This window comes from Capra hircus, chromosome 5 (genome assembly GCF_001704415.2).
Source record: "Capra hircus breed San Clemente chromosome 5, ASM170441v1, whole genome shotgun sequence".
NCBI lineage: Eukaryota > Metazoa > Chordata > Mammalia > Artiodactyla > Bovidae > Capra > Capra hircus.
In genome coordinates, this window is record NC_030812.1 from 48,786,736 (window position 1) to 48,811,847 (window position 25,112).

A 25,112-nucleotide genomic window follows, 5' to 3' on the forward strand; every position below is an offset into this window, starting at 1 on the left:
GATGCCATCCAGCCATCTCATCCTCGGTCGTCGCCTTCTCCTCCTGCCCCCAATCCCTCCCAGCATCAGAGTCTTTTCCAATGAGTCAACTCTTCGCATGAGGTGGCCAAAGTACTGGAGTTTCAGCCTCAAATATTACTAAATAAGATTGTTTATATTCTTCTTTACTCCATTATGAAAGGAATGCTTAAGAATATAGAGGATTTTTATATAGTCCTATATGTACATTCTTTTATTGCTCCTCTTTGTCAAAGCTTTTCTGATAGTGTTTTCTATTAGGGAATGGATTTTTCTAGTGGTCTGCCTTCAGCTTTTTTTCAACCTTGTAGGGGTTGTACTATACGTATGAAAATGGGATTACTGACCTACCTTCTCAGGAAGCATGTTATGAATTGTGATTTTTGTGTGTGTGAGCCTTTTTATTTTCAAATAGTATGATATATTATTCAAATATGCAGTAACATTTATGTGGGTTATTAGTATATATTAGGGGACTGTACACTGCATTTGAAAGACCTGAAGTTTAATACTACTTTTATTCACTAATAGCTAGTGATCTTTAGTGGAACAATAAACCTCTGAAATGGTTTGTTACAAACAGTTTCTAGAATCAAGAAACTCTACAATATCACTTATATGTAGAATCTAAAAAATAAGACTAGTGAATCTAACAAAAAAGAAGCAGACTCACAGATATAAAGAACAAACTAAGTGCTCTAACCAGTGGGCAGAGGGAAGAGGGGAGGGGCAAAATAGAGGTAGGGAGCTAAGAGGTACAAACTACTATGTATAAAATAAATAAGCTGCAAGGATATATTGTGCAAGACAGGGAATATAGCCAATAGTGTGTAATAAGTATAAATGGAGTATAACCTATAAAATTTTTGAATCACTATATTGTATACCTGAAACTAATATTATAAATCAATTATACCACAATTAAAATAAACAATCCACAGTCCTTCATACTTTTAAATATAATTACATTCAGTGCCTGAAAACTTGGTGTCACTGTTTTTCTTTCTGAACTTAACTCACTAAGTGCCTTTATTTTTTTTTCAGGGGAACACTATTTAACCTTTTGGTAATTTTAATTAGCGAGCCTCAGATTCCAAAATCAGGTCCTGTGTTTGACATCCAGTTGGTGGCTGACTCAGCTTCAGTTGAGATGTCTTTTGATGCTGAGGTGAGATGAAAATTTTGGAATACATTAATTACAATATATACGAGTTCTTCTATGTGGACCATGAGTTCTAGAATATAGAAACATAATTAAATCAAAGTTAATATTTTGTTATTAACTTCAAAACTTAGATAGCTATTCGTCAATATTATATCTATTTTATATGTTTTAAAGTATGCATACTGAGAAAACAGTATTCTGTATATATTAGATAAATCTGTTTATATCTGTCTCTGTAAGATATTTATGTATATAATTTCAAAGCAGGGGTATAATGGGTAAAAAAGCACTATCTTAGAGATATATCAGGGTTAAGGTTCTTGTCTTAGTTTACCATTTCCTTACCTATCTGAGTAGTGCAAACTTAGCATTACTTGTTTGTTTAAAGTTTTACTAAAATATTAGAGGTATCAAAGTGCCACGGAAGAACTGTACAAAAAAGATCTTCACGACCCAGATAATGATGATGATGTGATCACTAATCTAGAGCCAGACATCTTGGAATGTGAAGTCAGGTGGGCCTTAGAAAGCATCACTACAAACAAAGCTAATGGAGGTTATGGAATTCCAGTTGAGCTATTTCAAATCCTGAAAGATGATGCTGTGAAAGTGCTGCACTCAATATGCCAGCAAGTTTGGAAAACTCAGCAGTGGCCACAGGACTGGAAAAGGTCAGTTTTCATTCCAATCCCAAAGAAAGGCAATGCCAACGAATGCTCAAACTACCGCACAATTACACTCATCTCACATGCTAGTAAAGTAATGCTCAAAATTCTCCAAGCCAGACTTCAGCAAGACGTGAACCGTGAACTCCCTGATGTTCAAGCTGGTTTTAGAAAGGGCAGAGGAACCAGAGATCAAATTGCCAACATCCGCTGGATAATGGAAAAAGCAAGAGAGGTCCAGAAAAACATCTATTTCTGCTTGATTGACTATGCCAAAGCCTTTGACTGTGTGGATCACAATAAACTGTGGAAAATTCTAAAAGAGATGGGAATACCAGACCACCTGACTTGCCTCTTGAGGAACCTATATGCAGGTCAGGAAGCAACAGTTAGAACTGGACATGGAACAACAGAGTGGTTCCAAATAGGAAAAGGAGTACGTCAAGGCTGTATATTGTCACCCTGCTTATTTAACTTATATGCAGAGTACATCATGAGAAACGCTGGACTGGAAGAAACACAAGCTGGAATCAAGATTGCCGGGAGAAATATCAATAACCTCAGATATGCAGATGACACCACCCTTATGGCAGAAAGTGAAGAGGAACTGAAAAGCCTCTTGATGAAAGTGAAAGAGGAGAGTGAAAAAGTTGGCTTAAAGCTCAACATTCAGAAAACAAAGATCATGGCATCTGGTCCCATCACTTCATGAGAAATAGATGGGGAAACAGTAGAAACAGTGTCAGACTCTATTTTTTTGGGCTCCAAAATCACTGCAGATGGTGACTGTAGCCATGAAATTAAAAGACGCTTACTCCTTGGAAGAAAAGTTATGACCAACCTAGATAGCATATTCAAAAGCAGAGACATTACTTTGCTGACTAAGGTCCATCTAGTCAAGGCTATGGTTTTTCCAGTGGTCATGTATGGATGTGAGAGTTGGACTGTGAAGAAGGCTGAGCGCCGAAGAATTGATACGTTTGAACTGTGGTGTTGGAGAAGACTCTTGAGAGTCCCTTGGACTGCAAGGAGATCCAACCAGTCCATTCTGAAGGAGATCAACCCTGGGATTTCTTTGGAAGGAATGATGCTAAAGCTGAAGCTCCAGTAGTTTGGCCACCTCATGCGAAGAGTTGACTCATTGGAAAAGACTGATTCTGGGAGAGATTGGGGGCAGGAGGAGAAGGGGACGACCGAGGATGAGATGGCTGGATGGCATCACGGACTCGATGGACATGAGTCTGAGTGAGCTCTGGGAGATGGTGATGGACAGGGAGGCCTGGCGTGCTGCGATTCATGGGGTCGCAAAGAGTCGGACACAACTGAGCGACTGAACTGAACTGATAATGTACTTACTCTGTGAGAATAAATCAGGTTATTATTAGTTTATTTTGAGTAGGCCAACACAGAATTTCTTTAAAGGGTGGACATGATTTGATAGTTCTTGAACACACAATCAGAGTTATGTTTTAGAAAGGTCTTAAATTCACTCATTTATTCAATAAATATTTATTGAGTGTCTGTTATGAGCTAAACAGTGTTCTAGGCAGCAGGCTGCAAATAAAAAGCAAAATAGACACAACGTCTGCCCTTATAGGTTGAAGAGACAGGCATTAATTGGTCAAATATAACATCAAATATTATTACAGACTGTATATGGAGCATCTGCAGTACCAATTTCAACACTGGAATGAGTGGATTAGGGATAAAAGAGGAGGATGGAAACAAGACTGACAGAAGTGTTAAGAAGCTAGTGCTGTAGTCCAGCTGAGGGATGATAGGGGCCAAGAAGCAAGCCTTCTCTGACCCCCAAACAACACTAGGCTTTCTTTTTAGAGCTCTCCTAACTTCCTGTGCCTTTCTTCCACAGCTCTTGTCTCAGTGTATAACTGTGCATTTATTTATGTGATTATTAGATTGATATCTGTTCCCCCCTAGATTTGCGATCCCATGGACTGTAGTCTACCAGGCTTCTCTGTCCATGGGATTTTCCAGGCAAGAGTACTGGAGTGGGTTGCCATTTCCTTCTCCAGGGGATCTTCCTGACCCAGGGATCGAACCCAGGTCTCCTGCATTGCAGGCAGACGCTTTACCCTCTGAGCCACCAGGGAAGCCCTTGTATATTCCACCAGGGCAGTAACCACGTCTCTGTTACTCTCCATTAGTACAGTATGGGACTCCAATGAGTACTGTGTCTGATGCATGTTTGTTCAATAAATAAATGAAAAAAGGAAGATGGTAATTGTGAAGAGGAAAGATTCCAGAAATTTTTAGGAAACTGAGTTGATAAAAATATAAAGAGTTAATATTAGATGACTTTTAGATTCTGGCCTGGATGACAAGTAACAGCTATAACAAGAATAGTAGGTTTAAAGGGGAAATAATGAGCTTGGTTTTAGATCAGTTTATTTGATTTGCCTTTGATATTTCCACATGAAAACATCCAGTGAGTAGTACAGACAGGTCTGAATTTCCTGTTTTCGGACCTGCTGGTCTTTTGCACCTGGGCTATGAATGAAACCATGAGCAGATTATATAAATTCTGGTTCCAAGGTCTAATAGAGCAGGTGGTTTCAAACTAGAACTCTTCCTTGCAAAGGATACTGTTAGGGAAAATGTGGGGCCTGTAGCATGCCTACAGACACAGTTCCCATGTACCAAGTGGCCTGTGGGCTAGGAGACAGCTTCACCAACTGTTTGAATTTCTTGAGAACAACAACAACAAAATGTCTCTTAACTTTACATTTACCCATACCACAGAAGGAGTTATCCTTCAAGTTGGGCATGAGACTTAATTCCCTGGAGAATCTCCTACTTCAATTCTGGGGAGTATATTTCTACATTCTTGAAAGGAAGCAGGATGGTTGATCTGAATGACACTGCAAATCAGTGTACATTTTTTTGCATGTCAGTATTATTCTGTAGGCCGTATCTTCTTTTCCTTCTTTTCCCACTTTCTTAGCCATTATTATATGTGCAGTCATTTTATGAGAGCCACTTTTTTGAGAATGATTGAATCAAACAGAACAAGAAAATTAACCACACTAATACTTTCTATTGATCATAAATTCTTTTTATAAATACCTAAGGAGAACCAGAAGAAATGATTATTTTCTGACTCTGCCAATGATACTGCATTGATTACTATTTAAAATTCTAGTTACAGAAGCTTATCCTGGAATATACAGATACAGCTACAGCACTTTTGTATGAGATACTTCTTGTCTTTCAGCAGGTACAATGGTTTTATTATACATACTATATTGTGTCATTATCTTATATGTCATGATCATTATATGATATATACTGTTGTTGTTGAGTCACTAAGTCACGTCTGACTCTTTTGTGACCCCATGCGTGGTAGCCTTCAAGGCTCCTCTGTCCATGGTATTTCCCAGGCATGAATACTGGAGTGGGTTGCCATTTTCTTCTCCAGGGGATCGTCATAACTCAGGGATCAAACCCGCATCTCCTGTATTGGCAGGGTAATTCTTTACCACTGAGCCACCTGGGAAGCCCTATTATATGATATATATATTCTATAATTAAAATGCTTGTCTTAGAGATAATCTCCAAAATTGGGTGATTTAAATGATAGGACTACTATTGTTCTTAAGTGTTCATCTAGCTTATGTTCCTAAATACTCATCTTAAAGATTTGATTAATCAGGATAAAATGTATTTGAAAATGAATATCTTTTTAGCTAGGTTTGAACTTCATGAATATAACTTGCTTATTTCATTGCATTTTTTTAGGGAAATCTTGGATTGGAATCAACAAAGTTTGCTATTAGCTGGATAATGTCGTTTCTACAAAGTTGTCCTCCCATAGTAAGTACCTTCTAGAAGCAGAAACAAAACTGATGAAACAGATCAAAAAAGGCTGATGAAACAGATGCTCTTGTACTTAATTAACGACTATTTCTCTATAAGGGGAGAAGTTTATAAAACAGAAGAAAATGTACATTTGATAATTTTATTAGTCAAAATAAAATGTTTTTCTATTTGGGGCCTAAATGTTTAAGATATTGAAATAATATCTTAAATGTGATTTTTATTTAATGAAAAGCCCTAAGCTATATGTAGAAAATAGAATTTTAAAACGCTGGCTATATAATTAAGTGAAAAACATGAACATTCATCTTAAACAGTGAGTGTGAGTTGGTGAGTATGAGGACACTTTTAGTACTGTGGCCACTCTGTCCTGGCAGCCGCCACCCTGGTCTGTGGTATCACCATCTCTCTCCTCGACACTCTAATTGCATTACGTGGTCTGTCCTATCTTTCCACCAGACTACAGTCAAAGGAATCTATTCAGAATAAAAAATCTGATTATGTCATCACTTGCTTTAAATCATGTGCTCATAATAAATGAAGACTAACAAATGAAGACTAAAAACTTTAATATGGCCTACAAGGCTGTGCATGTTATGACCCTACAGCCTCCTCTGGTCCCTCACTCTGCTAGCTATGTGGGTCTCATACCCACTGCCCACCCTGATACTCCCAACTCCATCACATGGTCTTTACCATTCCCTCTGTCTGTCTGCTTGAAGCACTTTCTCCTTCTTTTTACACCTAATTAACTCCTCATCCTTCAGGCCTCAGTGCCCCTTCCTCGTGTGGGATGGAGGTGATGATTCTCCCATTCTGGTTGTATCAGATTCTTCCATCATGGGCACACACTGTCAGAGCATGGCAACTTTTTCCTTTTCTACACAGGACTTGTTACTGTTGCAGTCTACACTGTTTGTGTTATTATTTGATTCTGTCTTGTGATAGCCATTAGTGTCCATATATATTCTGGGTTTCTCTCCTTTCAGGCAAGTAGTAGCAGTACACTTCCCTACCAACTCGAAATTAGGTGGGTCTCTGTTTCTGCTTTGGCCAGTGGAATGTGAGCAGAAGTAACCTATGTCACTTCTTGTCCAGAGGTTTAGGAGCCAGTGTATGCTTCCTGCCTTTTTTTTTTTCCTTCTGATAGGGTGACTAGTAACATTCCATATGGTCCTGGAATGTGGACCAGTGACTACAATGAGCAGAAACCCCTACTGATCCTTAAGGAACATACAGCATGAGCAAATAATAAACCTTCCTTGTGTTAAACAAAGCATTGATATTTTGTGAGATTTATTACCATCACATAACCTAGTCTATCATGATTGATACAATGTCTTTCTTCCCAAACTCAAGGGGCCATAGGGTAGGAGCTGTGTGTTTTGTGCCAGGCACATAATAGGTGTTAAATAAAATATCTGCTGAATTAACTCTAAGAAAGGCTTTATCCATTAACCTTTTCTCATCTCCCCAAACTTACTTTCCCTTTATTCATTCATGTATTTGTCTGTATAGTCAACATAGATTTAATTGGAAATCTTTTCAAAAGGTAGTAATGCAAACTAAATTTTTGTTGCTAATGGAGGATTGACATATAGTATTATGTTCTCTCTCCATACATGAACATGCTTCTTTTAACCATCAGTGGTTTCCTGCTTTGAGCTATTTTGATGCTGAGTCTGTCTTAGGGAATCCAGTTGCCAGATCTCTGACATATATATATAAAAACCTGACTGCAGTCGGAGGGTACACTTGTCAGTAGTACAGCCAACTGCCTTATACAGAGATTGAGCCAGGAATCTGAGTCCTTTAGCAGACATAGACTCTAACCAGTCTCAGGCCCACTTCAAAGAGTGTTGTAAAGTTACAGTCACTCCCAGCAACAGTAGCTCATATGTGCACGATGCAAGACCCTTACTTTTTGTGTGGGGTGTTTGCAGACCTCATCATCTAAACTACTGTGTGGAATCTGGGGTCCTAAGAACTCCAAGCGACAGGAAAGTTTTCTTGTCAGCCTCTAGGGTTAGTTCACCAAAGGAACTGAGCTGAGTATGTGGCCAGCCTACGACCATAAAGAACGTCAGGATGAAAGATGGCAAAGTGACCACTAACAGTGTTAAAAACTTCAGTATTAACCTACTTCTAAAGAGTCTGGGTAGAAACAGACCATTTGAGAGAAATTTGCAAGCAGGGAAACTGGTGGAATCATTGAATATACCTGCAGGCCAGTCAGCTCTGGCTGATTCTCTTTCTTGATTACAGCAAGATGCTAAAGAAATTAAAAATTTAATTCCCAATGGGCACTGCTTTGTTTCCCTGCTCCAGACTCTGATCTCAATCTGCATTTGCCTGACACAGTATTTAGTCAATATGTGTAAATGGATCTGGGTTGGGGAAACTTCAGATCACCTGCCTTACTTAGGAAGGGTCAGTAGCCACGTGAATAGAAAAGGCAAATTTTGTTAGTGCTAATTTAATGAGCATCCAGAATGACCTGGTTAGAGCCTGAAAGGGCAGTAGTATTCCTTTCTGTTTTTTACAGTAGCCTAAATTTATGCTTCCAATGTTCTCCTCCTGCTTTAGTGTCAAACTCCTTTGACAGTCAGGTCTGGTTCTGATCCAGTTGGTAGGGGGGCAACTGGCAAACCCAGTTGGTCTGTGGTCTGGAGCTCTCTCAGTACTAACTCAGTAAGAAACAGCATAATGCAAGGGCATCAGGGAGTCAGGGTGGCGAGGACTTCAGCCTAAATTTCTAGTTGAGATTCCAAGCTAAGCAGGTGCCCTTGCAGGTAGCATGCAGCATGCGTGTAACTGTGTTTCCCTTGCCTAGATTACTTTTGTGGCCGGTATTGTGAAACAAGTGGTGAAGGGCCTTTCAGCTTCATTTCAGCTGCTAAGTCCTGGCCGAGCGGTTTTGTTGTACCAGCAGTTTTACATCCTCAAGAGCTGCCTGCAGTACAGCAAGACTTTAGCTGAGTATATTAGGAACAACTACAGAGAAGAATTCAGGTAAGAAAAAGTCTGACTCTCATCTGCCACAAAATCCACTCATTTTTTATCTTCATGCAAAACTACAACGACCCAATATTTAGAAGATTAGGTAGGAAATTCTAATGTTTGTTTTTAATAATATTTTACTTTGATAAAATAGTTACCTTACTGTGGTAAGGTAGGATTTGGGGTTGGGGGGTGTCTAAGAACTATTGCCACTTGAAGTACATTCCTACGCCAGAAGAGACCAGTGAATCATCAAAGCTCTCTGGGAAGGACTGTTTCTCACTCACTGTCTTTATCACAACCATCATCTATTTTGCAGAACTGGTAATGATTTTAACATGTGAATACCTGAAAGTAAGAAACCCTACTGAAGGAGACAATATAATTGACTGTGAATTAACCCAGTCATTGGGGGAAAGAAAAACAATTGATAAAGGAGGAATGATGAATGCAGTTACTAGGGTTTTCTTTTCTGTTGTTTCATTTACCCTTCTCTTACATTCAATAACAAAACAGTAAGAAAGAACAGTAGAGAGCATTGTTTCATCATCAGCCAGCTTGTTCTGCACCTCAGGGGTTCCTACTTCTATTTATAGGCCGGCAAAGCCAAATGCTCTTAGCGGTATAGCTTTGCATTAGCACCTTTAAAGGGAAAAACAAAACAAAACCCAGGTTGTGTCTAACTTAAGATGAAAAGGGTGCAGCAGGCGTAGCTTTGTTATTACTTTGGATGGAGACAGACATACAAGGTTGGGAAGGCATGTGTGGCCTAAAGATTTGCTTTAAAAAATTTTATAGGCCAGTGTCAATCCTGTTTTTCCTCCATGTGGTTTTATAGCATAGGTTCCATTCTGGTTCCCATAAAAGGGTTTTGGTTGCCCCACTATGAGATGGTGCACATGACCTAATTTTTTCCTCACTTTTTTTGAAGTAAAATTCATAAAGCATGAAATTCACCATTTTAAACATTTTAAAGCGTGCAATTCAGTGGCTTTTTTATTTTTAAAGACTTTATTTTTTGACCCAGGCCTACAGCAGTGAAAGTATTGATTCCTAATCACTGGACTACCAGGGAACTGCCAAGACTTTACTTTATTATTTTTTTTACTTTTTTGTTTTGGTTGCACCACGTGGCATGCGGGATCGAACTCAGGCCGCTTGCATTGGAAGCACAGAGTCTTAACCACTGGACCACCAGGGAATTCCCTCAGTGGCTTTTAATAGATTTCACAATGTTGTGCAACCACCACCCCTATCTAACTGCAGAACATTTTCATCACTCCCAAAGAAGCCTGTTACCCATGAAGCTGTCACACCCCAGCACCCAGCAACCGCTAATCTACTCTCTGTCTCTGTGGATTTGCCTGTTCTGGACATTCCATACAAATGGAATCACACAACATATGGCCTTTGTGTCTGGTTTCTTTCACTTAGCCTGATGTTTCCAAGGTTCATCCATGTTGTAGCATGGGTCACATAAATCAATGTCTTTAAAATAGTTATACACATTTAAAAATCAGAACAATGGCAACATGAAAATAGTTGGCCAGGGCTCAAAAGCAGCTACCCTCTTAGGTAGATAACACACTGTTTAGTTTGCCACTGTCTCCTCCCTTTGTCCTTAGTGTTAGCCTTCCTACATGTGACACCCAAGTCTCACATATAGAAATGTTGTACCTGTTCAGTTTGTCTGGGGTGCGCCTGGGCACTGGTGTTTAAAATAAACTTTCTAGGTGATGTTAATGTGCGTCCAGGGCTGAGAAGCAATGCTTGAAGCCGTCCAAGAGTCTAGCTAAAGATTTTCTTACTTTTGTCTCTTCCCTGGTTTTTCCCTATAGTAGCTGACCCTTGAACCGTGTTGTAGCTAGGGATGCCACACCCCACATAGTTGAAAATCCATATACAACTTTTGACCCCACCCAAAGTTAACGAATAGCCAATTTTTGACCAGAAGCCATTCTGATAACATAACGTTTATTAATATATATTTTGTATGTTATATGTATCATATACTGCATTCTTACAATTAAGTCAGCTAGAGAAAATATTATCAAGAAAATCATATTTATTGATACAGGAAGTTCATGTTGTCTTTAAAAGATGAACTGTCTATCTATAAGTATCTACACTAATTTGTCTTAAATGGTACAAAGCACTGTAGATGTTACACATATTACAATCACTAGGCAAAAGAAATGAAAAGATAATGTGAAAAAGAAATTTATATTTATGTACAGGCCTAATGGTTCATGCATTGGTAACAAAGCAGCAGCAATATGATCGCTTCATGGTAACCTGGCTTATACAGTAATGAATGAATCATAATAAAATGTTTATGGCACACAGTGTTATAGTCATATTCATAATATAGTACTGGAAACATTGTTACTTAAAAAATTAAAAAAAAAACACCTGTGGTGATAGGCTGATACAGTTTCTCCAATTACAAGAAAGAGAAGCATACTGTATGGTATGTAAGTCTTTGAAAGCAGTTATAAACAGTACTATGAGAACTCACACATTATCAATTTTATATTAAGCATCGCCTTGTGCCTATGTAAGGACAGGCGATCCACTTCAACACAAGTCTGTGCAGTGTTCTACACCTATATTTATATACACTTACTGAAAAAAATCCAAGCCCAAGTGGATCCATCCACACAGTTCAAACCCATGTTGTTCAAGGGTCAACTGTACTTCACTGAGGCCGTGGGGACAAACTCTCCTCTTCCCTCGACTTGGTCCTAGTGGGGGACCAAGTTTCACTCACCCCAGCTTGACTCATTTAAACTCCCCGCTGTGTGTGGCCGTGAAAACGAGAGGCAAGAGTCTCAGCTCACACTGTGGTGAGGACAGGCCTAGCTTCCTTATTGATGCTTTGGTAACTGATACATTATTAATGCAGTTCACTCTCTTTGCTGAAGTAAAGTGCTTCAGTGAGCTGAAAGGCTCACATATCAGAGGTCTTCTAGGTCACAAATGGAGGAGATTGGAGGGCTAAATGTTGGCAGTCTTGTGGGTTAAACTCCCACACTCAACAGCCCTATGCCAGTAAGTATGTATTTAATGATGTGACTGGTGTGAAAAGTCTTATTTTTAAAGCTCTCTATTTTGTTTCTTTTTATGATTTGCAGGTATTTTATTCACATGCCAGCATTGGAAAAAAGGCTCCCATTATGTTACCCTATTACCCAACCTACCACTCAACTTTTCCATGAAGTTCTGAAACTGGTTGAACAGAAACAATCTGTGAAACATTAATAAGAGTATAAAATGTTAACTGGAAGTCAACTTAATATTTATTAGAAATACAGCTATTCCTGTATTCTACAAAAAAGATCTTATTTGAAGGTTGCCTCAATACCTCTCCAAGAGAAGTCTTTAAAAAGAAACTGTTCAATACAATGACATAAAGTGTTGCTGAAGGCTAGCATTTTTCTAAAAGAAAAAGTTTAAGACATAAAAGAAACAGAAACCTATGAAGAGCAAGTGTAGAAAGTGCACCCTGATGAGTTTTGGTATAATAATGGTGACTGGCATGAAGCCACTGACATATCCAAAAATAAATTGTGGGGAGTGTAAATATTGGGCAACAGGATGACACCAGCTGTAAAAATTCTAGTGATATAAGTATTCATGGAAGAAGAAGCAGAAGAACAGGTATAGCTGTAAGAAAGGTCAGTTCCTCATTTATCATGGGGAAAGCAGCTTAGACTTGCTTCAACAAAACTAAATGCATTCTGCCACTCTTAAACAAACCTGGAGCTAATGAGAGCAGTCTCGTAGCATTTCTATGAAAGCGAAACTGTCTATAAGCAGTTATGGCTCTTCCAGTTATTTCTAAAATGTCTTACTATATCTTATGGCAGTAAACTAATCCAACAAAAACCTTCACTTTGGCATCCCTGCTGAGCTATTGGATTTGTGCTTCTAAGAACTCAGGAACTGGGTCCTGCATTCAACTTACTTAAGGGAGAATCAGAGAAGAATCCAGCACCAAAGAAATGGCTCCCAAGCCAGACTTGCCTGTGCTGTGCAGTGGAGAGAAAATTAAACTCGGGACATCTGATTCCTGGTTCTGGCTAAGCCACTAACGAGCTGTTTGACCTGGAGAAAGCCAGATCTCCTTTCAGGGCCTCCTCTCCTATGTGGAAGGCTAAAGGTAGAACTTTTTCTCCAAGTTCTCTTCCAGCTCTGACATTCTCTGCCTGTGATGAGACACTTCTTAGCATTCTGTGATGGGCAGTGCATTCCTCTGCTACCCTGGCTCAGTGCCTGGCTGTACACTGATTTCAACAATGCTGTTTTCTTTGGACTAAGCATTTTCCTCCTGGCTGTCATACCATTGCCCCAGAAAGTGTCTGAGCCTTCTGCACTGTCACCCATCCAAGATTATAAGTCTTCTGCTTTCTAATCTAGGGACAGAAAGGGAGCACAATGGTGTTTATGAGTGTCCCGGGCTGTCAGATAAGGGGTTATTCCCAAGAGATGGTTAAACAGGAGAATTTGAAAAGATTCTTAAGACAAAGGCAAGCAACACTTGAAACTGGAAAAATGATGGGACAGTAGGCTGACTACTGATGAGTGCGGAGCCTGCAGAATGACAGGAGCACTGACTCAGCTCTGCCTCGGCTTCCAGGCAGTGCCCTGGCTCTGGGCTAGGCGTGGCAAGGCTCTGGAGAGGGCTTGGGGGTCTCTTTCCCACGTGCCTTCTTGTCTGTGTTGCCTCTTCTCTCCCATTAGTTTTGGACCTTGGGAAGTTACTTAACATCTCTAAGCCCCAATCAAAACAAAAATATAACCTATCCCAGAGGGCTGTTAGATTTAAATGAAAAGGTATTGCTTAGGCACATAAGATGGTATGTGGAAGCAGTAAAGATTCAGTGCATGCGTGCTCAGTTGCTGAGTCACGTCTGACTTTTTGTGACCCCATGGACTGTAGCTTGCCAGGCTCCTCTGTCCATGGGATTATCCAGGCAAGAAATACTGGAGTGGGTTGCCATTTTCCCCATTAGGAGATCTTCCCCACCTAGGGATAAAACCCATGTCTCCTGCGTCTCCTGAAATGGCAGGCAGACTCTTTACCACTGAGCCACCCAGGAAGTTTTAGGTTTGGGTACTTATTAAACTACTATCAAAGCTGGCTGAGAACTTAGAGATTAATAAGTGCTTCCCTTATTTCCAGGACCAATTTGGGGACTAGCTATTATACTCAGCCCCCAATCTATACAGCTTTGAAGAACAGATTCATTTCATTATTAAACTGAAAATTCAATTTTATATTAGCAGGAGTATGATTTCATTAGGTGACTATTTCTACTGCTCATCACCAAGGACTGTAGACTCTAATTGACATTCACAATGCAAGAGCTGCGTGGGAAATATTCTTCCCAAGGGTGGACAGAAAGCTTTTCAGTCATATAAACTTTTTTTAACCTTTGATTTAAACAGCTGATTACTAACTGATCAAGCAGACTTTGCCATTCTGTCCTTATAGTGTTCTTAATTGATTCACAGACAGGGTGAGAATACACATATGAAGAGTTTGTTCATTTTACTGAAATCTAGATAATCCAGAAACTATGTTAGAGGGAAAAGCCTAAAGTCTCTCTGACTGATGATGTATTTTACTTATTTCCATACTGACTCGCACTCACCATTTTTCAGTGTATAGAAATGCCTGAGTATGGTAGTAAGTATGGTATTAAACATGTTCTAAGGCATTTGCTAAAAGTGGTCACAGCTTGTTGACTGGTGATATGTTTCAGCCAGTGGCATTATATTTTCTTTGAGGTTAGACTCACTTGTTTTCTATTTAATGTAATTGTATAGTAGAGAGGTTTCAGTGATAAATGTAGAAGAGAAGCTGGAAATTTCTTGAAAAAATGAATTTAATGGGAATTTCTGAGCAACCTTTAATAGTATTAACTCACTCTGATTTCTCTTGTTCACTGTATTTACTTCTAAAATGCAATACTGACTTGTAAGTTCCACCTGAACTTGGCTCCCTGTAGGATGAAGACAGTCAGCAATTCTTCATCCCATCAGACCAAGCACTCTGTGCCTGTATATCTGTCTTTTGGATCTGAAGATTTTTACATTGAGAGGAAGGTAGAATGATTCTGGCTGGAAATAGGGGTGGTATAACTTGTGACCGAGAGTCCAGATGCTTTGTCAGCAAGACCTTGTTTTGATTCTTGCCCATCTACTTGTTATCAGACTTTTGGCAGGTTATTTAACTTCTTTCAGAACTTCCATTTTGTCAAGCATAAGTTAATAGAAAGTCTGCCTTAAGGGTTTTTGTGAATATTCATTCATTCATATGTAAACAAGTAGCTCTATGGCCAGAATACACAGACAAACCATATGGCATTGCCATTTTCAAGTTCAAAACTATCAATATCTGCAATCTCATATGGTTCAAACAAATAAAACCCCCCTCAATCGATGGTAGCAATTATCCTAACAGAAACACTAACTCACATTAAGAACTTATTCTTTAAATACATGTCATTAATTCTAATTTCCCAGGTAGTATGGCAATTTGTTATAACATGGCTTATTCTTGCACGGATTTGGGTGAACCTTAAATCATGTATTAACAGTTCAATTACAAATTATTAAGTGAGCATAATATAATTTAAAATGTTCAAATAGAATTTAAAATTTCCTTTCCTTCCTTCTCCCCAAATGAAGCAATCTGTTCTTGCACCAGTCTGCCCCTCCTCAGTGAATTTCACTTCATTCACCCTTCCACTCAAAGAGACAGTTGGGAGGCTTTTGTGTCTTCTCCTTTCTCTTCATCCTCCAAACACAATCCATCAGCAGCGCTTATTGGAAATTCCTTCAAAATATATGAATAATCTACTGACTTCTCATAATTGCTCTACTTTTATCCAAACCTCTATCACCTAATGCAATAAACTATTTCATTACCTTGTTTTCACCCCTGACTCCTACAAAACCCTTCTCTAAGGTGAGAGTGTACTATTCTTTTGAACAAGGAAATCAATACAATTTATGACTTTAAACATCTTTTCTTCTCATTACCCAAGATGAAATCCAAAGTCCTTACCATGGCTTTCAGGTGTCTTAATGACCTGACCTTTGACTACCTTTGTGACCTAATCCAATCACTCTTCTCACTCACTACTCCCTAAACACACGGGCCTTTTATGGTTTTCCTTTAAACCTCCAAGTTCTTTCAAGGCTTGGACACTTGCACTAGCAAATGCTTCCCCCCCTCAGATCGTCAAGCGTCACTTCAAAGAGGGCTTTTCTGATCACTCAAAAGTGGCCTCCCAATCACTTACCTCACTTTATATTTGTTTACTTACCTGTTTTCTGCAATGCAGGAGTTTAAGAATGTAAGCTTCATGAGGGTCTGGCCCGCATTCATGACTATATCCCAACATCTGGGATGGTGCTATCCCAATATCTGGCTATTCTACAAAGTGCCTCTTCTACGCTGAGTTGAAAGCATGGGCTAAAGAAACATGTAGAAGGAGACCACAGACAGGAACGCCAGCCCGAGCTGCCACATAACAGCAAACTCATGAAAAGGCCCCAAGTAAGGGCTCTAGAAGCGCCCAGGCAAGCCACAAATTATGAGACATAATAAAGGGTTGGATTTTTTCCAGCTTTACTGAGGTATAATTGACTAATCAAACTGTAAGTTAGTTAAAGTAAACAATGTGATGATTTGATATTCTTGTACTCTGTGAAGGGATTTTCCCCACCCTCACCCCTCACCCCCACTCAAGTTAATCCATCCCTTACCTCCCATAGATACCTTTTTTTTTTTTTTGAGGGGGAGGGGAACCATTTAAGTTCTACTGTCTTAGCAAATTTCAATTATATAATACAGTGTTATCAGCTGTGGTGACCATGTTATACATCAGGTACTCAGAGCTTATTCATCTCATAATTGAAAATGTTTATACCCTTAAAAGTTTGGAGAAGTACCAACCTCTCCCTATTTCCCCATCCCAGCCCCTAGCAACCACTTTCTACCCTCTGTTTCCATGAGCTTATCTTTTTTTTTAAAAAAAATAAGTGTTATTTTAAGCCTCTAAGTTTTGGGGTGGTTTATTATGTAGCATTGGGTAAACAGAATAAGGACATTTTCATTTATTTTAAATACATTTACAGCATTCTATCAATGTTAGTATAATTCTAAATTAAATCATTTGCCACAATCAAGCACTCTAACAAGCTTAAGTATTTTACTTATCTGTTCTTCCAACTTTTTTCTAAAAGTTGGCTGAGTGAAGTCGCTCAGTCATGTCCGACTCCTTGCGACCCCATGGACTGTAGTCTATCAGGCTCCTCCATCCACAGGATTTTCCAGGCAATAGTACTGGAGTGGGTTGCCATTTCCTTCTCCAGGGTATCTTCCCGACCCAGGAATCAAACCCACATCTTCCTCATTGACAGATGCTTTACCGTCTGAGCCACCAGGGAAGTCCTTAAAAGTTGACTAAACATGGCTAAAATCATAAAATAATTTTCCCTTTTGTCATTTTAAATGGATTAGACAGTATTCCACAGAATTCTCATCCTTTTAAAATGGGATTTATATTTGTCTAAGCACAACAGGGTCCACACTGTCATTGTCCCTTACTGGGGAGGAACCCTTGGAATCTCACAGCACAAATGACAGCTGACCACTTAAGTGCTGATAGTGTATGATGAACACCAAGAGGACCAAGACTGCTTCTGCCTTCAACCCTTGCTCTCTGAGCCAGTCCCTAGAAGGGACTGATGAGGAAGTTATACAACATGGAGAAGATAAGGTTTTGAAGGTGTACTGGTTATATATCAGAGATCTCTGGCTTCTGGGTTTAGGAAAAGCCTTGGGGCAAAGGGTTTTCTTTTCTTTCCTTTTGTTTATCTATTTTTCTTTTCCTTTCTTGTTGTCTTCTACTTGGAAGGGGACTTTGCAGAACTAAGAGGGGCTAGAGGTGGAACAAGAGAAAAGAAAGCAAGATTAATATTTGCCCTAAGATTCTGAGAGGCAAAGGGGACCGTTAAATTTCCTTCTGGGCGGTCCACTCCTTTGAAGACCCGAGGAGAGGTGTAGGATTTCAGGGCATAAGTTGTGCCTATAAGTAAAGATGTCGGATTTGATGGAGCCACTAATTCCCTTCCTTCCTCTTTCTACTTGTGGTGGTGATGCAGACGGAGTAGTTAGTGGCAATGGTAGTGACAGTGGTTAGTGATTTGTTTCACCAGCAAGGAGGACAGTAGAGGTTTCCCAGGTAGTGCTAGTGGTAAAGAACCCTCCTGCCAATGCAGGAGACAAAAGAGACAGGTTCGATCCCCAGGTTGGGAAGATCCCCTGGAGAAGAAAATGGCAACCCCCTCCAGTATTCTTGCGGAGAATCCCATGGATAGAGGAGCCTAGTGGGCTATAGGCCATGGAGTCACAAAGAGTCGGACAGGACTGAAGTGACTTAGCAGAAGCAGCAGGGCACTACAGGAGGTGGAGGGTGTAGATCAAGTGGAAGAGGGCCACTGTGGGTTTTGCGGGCTATTCTGCAATATTAGCCATTATTTAGAACATTGTTCCTACATGGAAATTACTCTGTCTTCAGCACAGCTAACCTGCAAATGAATTTGGAAAGGACACATTTATAAAGGAAGTATTTTATATCCCGGGGCTTCACAGGTGGCTCCATGGTGAAGAATCCACCTGCCAACGCAGGAGACCTGGGTTCTTTTCCTGGGTAGGGAAGATCCCTTGGAGAAAGAAATGGCAACCCACTCCAGGATTCTTGCCTGGGAAATCTCAGTGACAGAGGAGACTGGTGGACTATAGTCCATGGGGGTCGCAAGAGTCAAACAGCAACTAAACATTTTACATCTATTCCCAACTATAACCACCAGGGGGCAAAATTGGACAAGGAAGACAGAAAAACAATTGCTCTAGGAGTTTTGATTGATGAACTTTTAATTCCTGCTCATCTTCAAAATTAAATTAATTTTTGTTGTCAGCCTTCTTTAATATGTACTCACATAAATCTAGGTGTGAGAAAACTGTTCTTTTGTGCTCAGTTGCTTCAGTCGTGTCCAACTCTTTGTGACCCTGTGTGCTGACGCCCACCAGGCTCCTCTGTCATCCTCTGGGGGATTCTCCGGGCAACAATCCTGGAGTGGGTTGCCATGTCCTCTGCCAGGGTATCTCCCCAACCCAGGGATCGAACCTGCGGCTCCTGTGACTCCTACATTGCAGGTGTATTCTTTACCAACTGAGCCATCTGGGAAGCCCCCATATAAAATCAGCACAAATGTATAGTTTGAAAGTTTACAAAATTAAATGTAAATTAATATCAATGTCACATGTGATGTTTTGCTCAAACACACCTCTCCTCGCAAAATGAAGATGGTAGAATGTATCACAAAGGCCCTTAAGTTCTCCAGTCCCCTGGCGTCACACTTCACTGTGCTCTTCAGAACTACTGCACATCTTTATGTACAGGCCACGCTAACCTTGGACTGCCCCTTGGCTTGAACATTTCACTATGTTTGAAATCTGCTTGTGTTCTTTTTTTTCCCCAATGTATTGCTATTTTTTTAAATTTTCTTTTAAACTAAAAGAAAATTTTTGAAATATGGTTGATTTACATAGCCACAGTGTTATTTATTTTTTGCCACGCCCCGCGGTATGTGGGATTCTAGTTCCCCAACCAAGGATCAAACTGGTGCCCCCTGCATTGGGAGGGCGAAGAAGTCTTAACCACTAGATCACCAGGGAAGTACCTGCTTCTGTTCTTTTTCTGGCTGAGGACACTCAAAGTTCCCCCACTTAGGGACAAACAATGGCCCAACATAAACAATGCAAACACAGGCATTCCACTGAAATAAAAATGAAACTTTAAACTTCCTAAGAAACTCCACAGACTTTCAAGCTGAAGTCAAGACCCCAATTTGAGAGGCTCTGCTGCAGAGGCTAAAGGGCTCACAATGTTTTAAGTATGGTGACTTAACATCATGGTGTCCCTGGATGGTTTACGCTTCCCCCGCCCCCCAGCACTTCTGCTAGATTTTCAATAGTGTCCTCATTTGGATGATAAAGTAATAAGGTTATATCTGTACCCTGGTTAGAAGCCAGTCTCAGTGTGGAATTTTAGGATCAGGAAAGATCTGTGCCTTAGCAGTGGGAGTTAAGAAGCAAAAATTAAACCTACTTAGAGAAGCTTCTCGGGCTTTGTTAAGAAGCATATCCAGTCTAATAAGAGTAAAGCTTCGGGGGTTCAACCAAACTTTTGATATGTTCTGATCTTCTTTTGTGACTCAGAAGTGTCAGGGGTTCCCTTGACTCCCCCATATTAACAAAACACCACCTCAAACACAGGCTGTAAGAAAGGAAATATTAATATATAGAGTGAAAGATTTCATCACACTGAGGATTCTCTGATATTCGAGAGCATACAAGGTCATTTTTGGGTAGGAGGGGTGAAACTTCTGAGAAGGCCACATTTACTGAGAGAAGCTGGAAGACTGGACAGCAGTTTTGTAACTGTATGACATAATTTGGCTAGCATGATGCTTTGGGCTTGCTACACAACAAAATGATTCCTCACCGCCAAGTCTCAAGACCAAATTCAGTTGCCAATGTGACTTCAGATGGTTCTGTGTTAGCAATAATGAAAAGATGCCACAAAATAGTGATTTTCAAGGAGGCGGAGAAATATTTCTCTACAATGCCCCATAGACAAATTTGCTGAGACTGGTCTGTTGAAGTGGATACTAATGACAGCATTCTGGCAACTCTGAGTTCCATTCCTTCAGATGACGACGATTATTAGCATTATTTCATATTTATCAAGCCCCAACTGGAGCAACTTGTCATAATGGACAGGGAAGGGGCGGGGGGGAAGCACCATCTGTCCTTGGCATATGTGCTGGGGATACTTAATGTGGTGACAATGTCTAAATGTGGTCTGTCAGAGGTTTGGGAGGTTTCACACAATTTTTAGGGCTCTTGCTGTCCCAGAGAGTTTCGATTTAGTTGGACTAATTTGGAGTTAGTTGGATACTTAAGATGTACAAAAATTAATAAAACTGGGTCTCTGTTCTAAAAAGCTAAATTCTCTAAGCTAAACTGAGTACAACCTTCAAAACTTTTGCCATATCATCTGTATTTTTATTTACTCCATATTTTTCTAACATCATTTACTCCATATTTTTCTAACATCATTTACTCCATATTTTTCTAACATTATTTACTCCATATTTTTCTAACACCATTTCTAGTACCTCTACCTAGTTTAGAGTATCTGGGAAATCATGGAGTTGATGTTCTAGATATATATATTTAAATACTTGTGCTTACATATTTCTAATATGCATTTTTAAATAAACACAATTTAAAAAATTTTAAATGCCTTTACCTTGGACTATCTAAAATCATCTTTGTACCACTCTATGGGAATGATAACAGTAAGGAACACTTAAAGAAGATATTGTAAGGGTAGAATAAGTCAGATGGTACAGGTATAAAGAAAGGGTTACAGGAAATCACAGAAAGAAGTTTAATTCTGATTGGGTTCATTAACAAGGCCGAACTTAGAAGATTTAGTATTTGTGGAGATTTTAAAAGTATCTATGTGGGTAATATTGTTTCATAAATGTGCAATTTTTTTTCAAACTAAAGATGGCAAAAGATTTGACAAAAGCTTGGTGATGAGTGCACAGATATCCCTATATTATTATCTTCTCTGTGTGCTTGAAATACTTTATGATAATAATAAAATGTGTCCAGGATTTGGAGAAGAGAAGAGCATTCCAAGTAGAAAAGAAAATATGAGTGAAGGCACAGAATCCTGAAATTCAGGTGAGGTGTCTCCAACAGAGGGCTTCCCCAGTGGCTCAGTCGTAAAGCCTTGCCTGGAGACTCCTATGGACAGAGGAGCCTGGTAGGCCACAGTCCACGGCGTCGCAAAGAGCTGGACATGACTGAAGCAACTCAGCACATGCACATCTTCGATAGAAGGTAAGCGTCAGAAAATTAAGCTGTGGCAGATCACGTGGGACACTGGCTGAGTGTTCCTGAAGAAGAGGTCTGCAGGCATGGGACATCCCTGGAGGTTTCTGATGAACAATATATAACCAGAGCAGTAGATTAGGAGTAGAACTCTGGGAGAGAACTGCAAGATGTGGAGAGCCCAGATTTGGAAGGCTCTTATAGTAATGACTCAAGTGAAAATATGGTAGTCTCCCTAAGACCAATAACATCCTAATTTGCTCCCTTGTTCTGCTCGTTTGCATCCCCTATTTTTATTTTTTAAAAATCCATTTCTACTGGACAGTGATATTTCCTTCTTCCTATCCTAGATTCTTTGCAGTCTCATCAACTACATTGTAGACAAGTCTCATCCAACTATATTTTCTGTAAATGAACAGACAGTAAACATTTTCTGCTTTGCAGGCCACGCAGTCAATGTTGTAACTATTCAGTTCTGTTGCAGGAAGCCACACACAATACAAAATAAATTGGTGAGACTGTATTTCCCTAAAACTTTATTTATAGACACTGAAATTGAAAATTTCAGATAAATATTCTTCTTTTGATTTTTTCAACATTAAAAAAATGTAAAAACCATTCATAGTTTTCACACTGTATAAAAATAAGCTGTAAATTACAGAAATGCAAAACAAAACCTAATGAGATATCATTCCTCACCCCTTGATGGCTATAATCAAAAAGACAAATAATAACACGTGTTGGCAAGAATATGCAGAAGCTGCAACCCTCATACATTACTGTGGGAATTATAAAATATCACAGCAGCCTTGGAAAACAGTTTGGCAGTTTCTCAAACATCTAAGCAGGGAGTTATATATGATCTAGCAATTCCACTCCTACGTATATACCCAAGAGAAATGAAAATATATGTCCACACAAAACACTATACACAGATGTTCATGGCAGCATTATTCATCATAGTCAAAGTGTGGAAACATCCATTTTGTTCTCTTGGCAGTAAGAAAGAAAGCAGCATTGCTGTGCCACAACCTGGATGAATCCTGAAACGTGCTAAGTGAAAGAAGCCAGTTGCAAAAAAAACACCTACTGTATGATTCCACTTATAAGAAACATCCAGAATATGCATATCTATAGACCAAAAAAAAAAACAAAAAAAAGAATACGAGGGCTGGCAGGTTTTGGCGAACAGGGAAAGGAACTGCTCATGGGTGAGGGTTTTCTAGGGATATGTGATGAAAATGTTATGAAATCAATTGTGGCGAAGATAGTGCAACTCAATAAATACACCAAAAACCCACTGAACTGTACACTTTAAAAGGGCAACTGTAGGGCATGTGAATTATATCTCAATAAAGCTGTTAAAAAGTAAATAATGGGCTGCAGGCTAACTGTTCCCACAGGTGGCAGTTTTCCAGACTCTGCAGTAGACACCAGATGAACTGGCTGCTTTCAGAAGCTTACTAGTAGACTCGGCTATTTCAACTTGGAAAATTCAGTTTAGGAGAGCTGGAAGATAACTGTAGACAGGCTTTTGTTCTTGGGTCCTGCTGATGAGGCAATCTATAAGTCTCACAGATGTGTGATATAAGCAATGATGAATTTCCGTTTATAAAGTCAGGAATTTAGCCCACACACTCAGATACACTCAGATTCTTTGTGGTTTCCAACAGTGAGGTCCTGCAAAGCCACCAGGCTTTGAGGACCTTCACCTGGTCCCAGCCGAGCTGCCCAGGCAAGTATTTTGTCCATCTTTATTCCTATAGACCAGCTGGCTGCTTAGCTGAAATTCTCCAGCGTCCCATGATTTAAAAACAAAGCTTTGGGACTTCCCCAGTGGTCCAAGGGCTAAGACTCCACGCTCCCAATGCAGGGAGTCCAGGTTTGATCCCTGATTAGGGAACTAGATCACACATGCTGCTGCTGCTGCTAAGTCGCTTCAGTCGTGTCTGACTCTGTGCAACCCCATAGACGGCAGCCCACCAGGCTGCCCCGTCCCTGGGATTCTCCAGGCAAGAACACTGGAGTGGGTTGCCATTTCCTTCTCCAATGCATGACAGTGAAAAGTGAAAGAGAAGTCGCTCAGTCGTGTTTGACTCTGAGCGGCCCCTTGGACTACAGCCCACCAGGCTCCTCTGTCCATGGGATTTTCCAGGCAAGAGTACAGGAGTGGGGTGCCATTGCCTTCTCAAGAGATCACACATGCCATAACGAAAGACCCCGTGTACCACAACCAAGGCCAGGAACAGACAATTAAGTAAATAAATAAATAAACAAAAGCAAAGCTTTCTCTCATTACCTCTTTAGAGAAGCAATGTGAGGTGTGATGGTAAATTTAATCTAAATTTTTCTTCTTATAATTAGAGTCTTGGCCAAGGCAACTGCTTAGATAGTTTCTGTACTGTAACTGTGGCACTAGGCATTCATTCCACAAATTTTTGTTTAGTAGGTATGTGTCAGGCACTATTCCAACCGCTAGAGATACAGTAAACAAGAAATTAAAAACCCCTGACTTCATGGCATGGCATTTATATTCTAATAAGATGAAGTCTCCTCCTCTTCTTTCTGCATCTTTCCATCATGAACTACTATATTATCATGAATTAATCTTGAGTAAGATTCCTGTGCTTCAAGAGAAGTCATTTCACCTCTCCCTCTGTTTCTAGACAGGACAGATCTATACTCATCCACAGGGACGTCCTGTGAATTCTGTCCACAATAGAATTTCAGAACACATACTTCTTCCCATCTTTACTAGTCCAAACCAATATCATTAACACCTACGTTACAGCAATAGCTTTTTTAGAGGTCTCCTGAATCTTAAATTTCTCCACAGTTACTTTTAAAATAATAAAATCTGATTACATCCTTTTATTTAAAACTTTCCAATAGCTTTTTCATTTTTCTTAGGATTAAGTCCAAAATATATAACCTGGCCCATAGTGGCATTACATGTCCTGGTCCCTACCTACCTCCCCTCAAATCACTCTACCCTTGGCTCAAAATTTTCCTACCACATCGGTCTTCTTTTTTTCCCATCCTTCCCCACCCCCATGTTTTCTCTTTATCTTGAGCATGCCAAGCCCTTTCATACCTCATTCATACTTGTATTCACAAAATTCAGCTTCACTTTCGCAGTAAAGCTACCTTCGACTCCACTCTATCATAGACTTTGAGTTATTAGACAAATAAGTTATGTTATTATTTACTTAATAAATGCCATCTCCAGTGACGATGAGCTCCTTACAAGGGCCTTATATCATCTGTTTATGATTATATCTCCTTACCTAGCTCAGGATCTGGCTGATCACAGATGCTCAACAGATGTTTTCAATAAGAAATGGATATTCTGAAAAACATCAATTAAGACAGGAAGACTATGAAATTACTTCAAAAATGTAAAAGTATTTTAAGTACATACATTGTAACTTAGAATAAAGAG

At 39.7% G+C, this 25,112-nt stretch overlaps 2 protein-coding genes across 2 annotated transcripts in view; one reads left to right on the forward strand and one right to left on the reverse strand.

Annotated features, from left to right (window-relative positions):
- C5H12orf56 (chromosome 5 C12orf56 homolog) overlaps nucleotides 1–13,623 on the forward strand; it is an 84,803-nt gene extending 71,180 nt beyond the window's left edge. Inside the window, exons 9-13 of the mRNA XM_013963898.2 lie at nucleotides 1,063–1,186; nucleotides 5,009–5,083; nucleotides 5,605–5,679; nucleotides 8,516–8,694; nucleotides 11,817–13,623. Of these exons, the coding sequence (XP_013819352.2) occupies nucleotides 1,063–1,186; nucleotides 5,009–5,083; nucleotides 5,605–5,679; nucleotides 8,516–8,694; nucleotides 11,817–11,943 (580 nt within the window). The 3' untranslated portion in view covers nucleotides 11,944–13,623. The remainder of the gene's footprint in view (nucleotides 1–1,062; nucleotides 1,187–5,008; nucleotides 5,084–5,604; nucleotides 5,680–8,515; nucleotides 8,695–11,816) is intronic.
- The window catches only part of XPOT (exportin for tRNA), a 173,350-nt gene that overhangs the window by 126,031 nt on the left and 22,207 nt on the right, over nucleotides 1–25,112 (reverse strand). The window contains exon 2 of the mRNA XM_013963896.2: nucleotides 24,958–25,019. The gene's annotated coding sequence lies outside the window, so the exon portion shown is untranslated. The remainder of the gene's footprint in view (nucleotides 1–24,957; nucleotides 25,020–25,112) is intronic.